The sequence below is a fragment of the Otolemur garnettii genome, unplaced genomic scaffold, assembly GCF_000181295.1.
Source record: "Otolemur garnettii isolate 467f Iridium unplaced genomic scaffold, OtoGar3 scaffold00140, whole genome shotgun sequence".
Lineage (NCBI taxonomy): Eukaryota > Metazoa > Chordata > Mammalia > Primates > Galagidae > Otolemur > Otolemur garnettii.
Window position 1 is genome coordinate 2,295,799 of NW_003852535.1, and position 4,187 is coordinate 2,299,985.

The window sequence follows — 4,187 nt, forward strand, 5'->3', positions numbered from 1 at the left end:
GCCTGTAGTCCCAGCTACTTGGGAGGCTGAGGCAAGAGAATCGCTTAAGCCCAAGAGTTTGAGGTTGCTGTGAGCTCTGATACTACAGCACTCTACTGATGGTGACAAAGTGAGACTCTGTCTCAAAAAAAAAAAAAAAGGAATGGGAATACTGTCTATGAAGTGCATTGTTGTGCAGCCTGCCACATGCCTAGGCTGTGTGCTGTTGTGTGTTGTTCCCAGGCCACACGCCTATAATCCTGGTACTCTGGTAGGCTAAGATGGGTGGATTGCTTGAACTCAGAAGTTTGAGACCAATCTGAGTACCTCTGAGACCCCATCTCTACTAAAAATAGAAAAACTAGCTGGGTGTAGCAGTAGGCACCTATAGTCTATAGTCCCAGCTACTCGGGAGGCTGAGGCAAGAGGATTGCTTGAACCCAAGAGTTTGAGGTTGCTGTGAGCTATGAAGCCGTGGCACTCTACCAAGGGCAACAGAGTGAGACTCTGTCTCAAAAAAAAATTGTAGTTTTCAGGATACAAATTTTGTACATCTTTTGTTAGATTCCTCCTTATTTCTTTTGGTGCTACTGTAAATGGCACTTTTTCTCATTTCAATTTCCAATTGTGCATCGCATTATATGGAAATGCAATTTTATTTTGTCATCCATATATCTTGCAACCTTACTGGACTTCCTTCCTGGTCTGGTCAGAGTAGCTTTACTGCAGACCCTTTGGGGCTTTGCATGTAGACAGTTACATTATCTGTGAACAGGAACAGTCGTGTTTCCTGCTTCAGATCGTGTACCTCTTGCTGGTCTTGCCTGGCAGCACTCACTGATCTCCCGGTCGATGTTGAGTGGACACAACGTTGGTGCAAGCCAACGGCCCTACCCGCCCCAAGCATGAGAAATAGCATCCTCCTCTGAGGAAGTGTGGTGTCACCTGTGGGTTCTTCAAAGATGCACTTTATTGGGTTGAGGAAGTTTTGATCTCAGTTTCGCCAGATAGATGTTTTATTCTAGATGGATCTTTAATTCCAGATGCATGTTTAATGGTGCTTTGTTTTGGATGACTGTGAACCTCAGAACCACTGTACTATGCTGGAGGTTTGCCCTAGGGAACTTAGAGGGCTTCCCTGCTGTTTGTAGCTCAGCATTTCTGTCCTCACCAGGTGCCACCATCTCACCAGCCCACTTCCCACTCTTGGTTGGTGGGGGCCCCTTGGTCAGAGAAGGAGGGGCTGCCTGTCCTCTGCCTTTCCTTCTGGGCTGAACAGTGTTGCCTGCTGTCCTGCCCTCCTAAGGGGCCATGGTTTGCTTCAGAAGGGCAAGATCTGGGCCACCCTGAGCCCAGCAGTCAGGAGCACAGGTGGGCCTTCCTATCCACCAGGCCCATGTTGTATCCCAGGCCAGCACAGGGGAGATGCTCAGAAAATACTTGTTGCTGCCACCTTTAGACACCTTGTATCTGTGACTCCATCAGAGTGCTAAGGTCCCTACCACGTGGTGCCCAACTGTGCCCACAGACATTGGCCACTTCACCTTTTCTTGAACTCGTGAGCTCAGGCAATCTGCCTGCCTCGGCCTCCCAAGTGCTAGGATTACAGGTGTGAGCCACCGCGCCCAGCCCACGCACGCTTTACCTTTTTTTTTTTTTTTTTTTTAGAGACAGAGTCCCACTCTGTTGCCCTTGGTAGAGTGCCGTGGTGCTGTGGTGTCACAGCTCACACTAACCTCCAGCTCTTGGGCTTAGGCAATTCTCTTGCCTCAGCCTCCCAAGTAGCTGAGACTACAGGCACCCACCACAGCGCCTATTTTCTATTGCAGTTTGTCTGGGGCCGGGTTCGAACCCGCCCCCCTTGGTATATGGGGCCGGCACCCATCTCAACTGAGCCACAGGCGCCGCCTGCTTCACCTTTTCTGTCAGCATGTGTTGGGTATCAGATCTATTGAGAAAGTGTCACTTTTTTTTTCTTTTTTTTGAGACAGAGTCTCACTTAGTCACCCCCAGTAAAGTCATGGCGTCATAACTCACAGCAATCTCAAACTCCTAGGCTCAAGGGATTCTCTTGCCTCAGCCTCCCAAGTAGCTGGAACTACAGGTGCCTGCCACAATGCCCGGTTATTTTTAGAGACAGGGTCTCACTCTTGCTCAGGCTGGTCTTGAACCTGTGAGCTCAGGCAGTCCACCCACCTCTGCCTCCCAGAGTGCTAGGATTACAGGCGTGAACCACTATACCTAGCCTGGACTGTGCTTTCTGACTAGAATGTTCTTTCCTTCCCACCCCACCTCCCAGATCTGGGGACCCCTTCTCATCCACTAGGAGTCACCTCTGAAGTCACCTCAAGTGAGATATCTCCCCTGCCCACTGATCCACAGAGCACCTGCCTCACCCCTCCCTCTCTGTGATGGTGTTTGTTCCCACTCCTGCCTCCCCCAGCAGAGGACAGGGGCTGTGCATCTGATTTATCTGACTTAGCCGTGGGCATGGAAGGCTGGATCTGGTTGGGGCTCGCCCTGCGGCCCCTACCCTAGTCCCTCACTCTGGCTCCTCTTCCTCCCCAGGCTGAACTGATGAGTAGCCTCATCGAGTACTGCATTGAGCTAAACCAGGCCGCAGAGGCCACCGCCCACCAGGAGAGCATGTCTGGGCCCCTGTCGGCTCCCACCTCCTCGCCATCCCTGACTCAGCGCCCCAAGCTGCGGAGGCAGGGCAGTGTGGTATGCAGCCGCATCCAGCATCTCTCCACCATCGACTACGTGGAAGACGGTGAGCCACCCTGTGTGTGCGTGCACCCACACATGCTTATATACATTCTCTCAGCAGAGAAGGCAGCTTTTGCCTTCTGCCACCTCACCCACAGTGGGAGATGGTTCTGAGAGAAAGAATGTGTTTGGATGGGTGTTTGAACACTAATGATTCTGAAATATCTTTATGTCCTTGATTATATTTCCATTATGAACTACTGTTCTTTTTTTGTTTGTTTGTTTTGCCTATTTTCCTCCGTTACTTGGTTTTTATTTTATTCCTTTTTTGTTTGTTTGTTTTTTTGAGATAGTCTCACTCTGTTGTCCTTGGTAGAGTGCCGTAGTATCATAGCTCACAGCAACCTCAAAGTCTTAGGCTGAGTCAATTTTCCTGCTTCAGCCTCCTCAGTAGCTGGACCTTTAGGTGCCCGCCACAACATCCAGCTATTTTTTAGAGATGGGGGTCTCACTCTTGCTCAGGCTGGTCTTGAACTCCCTTCGGCCTCCCAGAGTGTTAGGATTATAGGCATGAACCACCTCACCGAGCTAAAAGGCCTCTGTTTTTGGTTTGTTTGGTTTTTATCAGGCCCAGGCGAGGTTCAAACTTGCAGGGACAGCACTTTAGCTATTGAGCTATGGCTGCCAACTTTCTTGATTTTTATTTTATTTTATTTTATTTTGAGACAGAGCCTCAAGCTGTCACCTTGGGTAGAGTGCTGTGGAGTCACAGCTCACAGCAACCTCCAACTCCTGGGCTCAAGCAATTCTCCTGCCTCTGCCTCCCAAGTAGTTGGGATTACAGGCACCTGTCACAATGCTTGGCTATTTTTTGGTTGCAGCCGTCATTGTTATTTGGCGGGTCCGGGCTGGATTTAAACCCGCCAGCTCAGGTGTATGTGGCTGGCGCCTTAGCCTCTTGAGCCACAGGCGCAGAGCCAACTTTCTTGATTTTTAAAAATCAATATCTTAGGGCTACGCCTGTGGCTCAAAGGAGTAGGGCACCAGCCCCATACACCAGAGGTGGCGGATTCAAACCCAGGCCTGGCCAAAACTGTGAAAGGAAGAAAAAAATCAATATCTTATACTAATATGGTAGGTACTTCTTCAGAGTTAATGACCTACTACTGGTATATTATTATTAAGTAAAAGAACATACTTTGGCTGGGCACGGTGGCTCACTCCTGTAATCCTAGCACTCTGGGAGGCAGAGGCAGGTGGATTGCTTGAGCTCATGAGTTTGAGACCAACCTGAGCAAAAGCAAGACCCTGTCTCTACTAAAAATAGAAAAAACTGGCTCGGTGCCTATAGCACAGCCAGCTAAGGCGCCAGCCACGTACACCTAAGGTGACGGGTTCGAATCCCCAGCCCGACCCGCCAAACAACAATGACGGCTGCAACCAAAAAATAGCCGGGCGCTGTGGCGGGTGCCTGTGGTCCCAGCTACTTGGGAGGCGGA

General features: G+C 50.0%; 1 protein-coding gene across 2 annotated transcripts in view; it reads left to right on the forward strand.

Moving 5' to 3' along the window:
- The window catches only part of FRMD8 (FERM domain containing 8), a 24,404-nt gene that overhangs the window by 16,540 nt on the left and 3,677 nt on the right, over positions 1–4,187 (forward strand). For both annotated transcript variants that reach the window (XM_023518484.1, XM_003798649.3), the window contains exon 10: positions 2,548–2,752. In XM_023518484.1, coding sequence (XP_023374252.1) covers positions 2,548–2,752 — 205 coding nt within the window. The remainder of the gene's footprint in view (positions 1–2,547; positions 2,753–4,187) is intronic.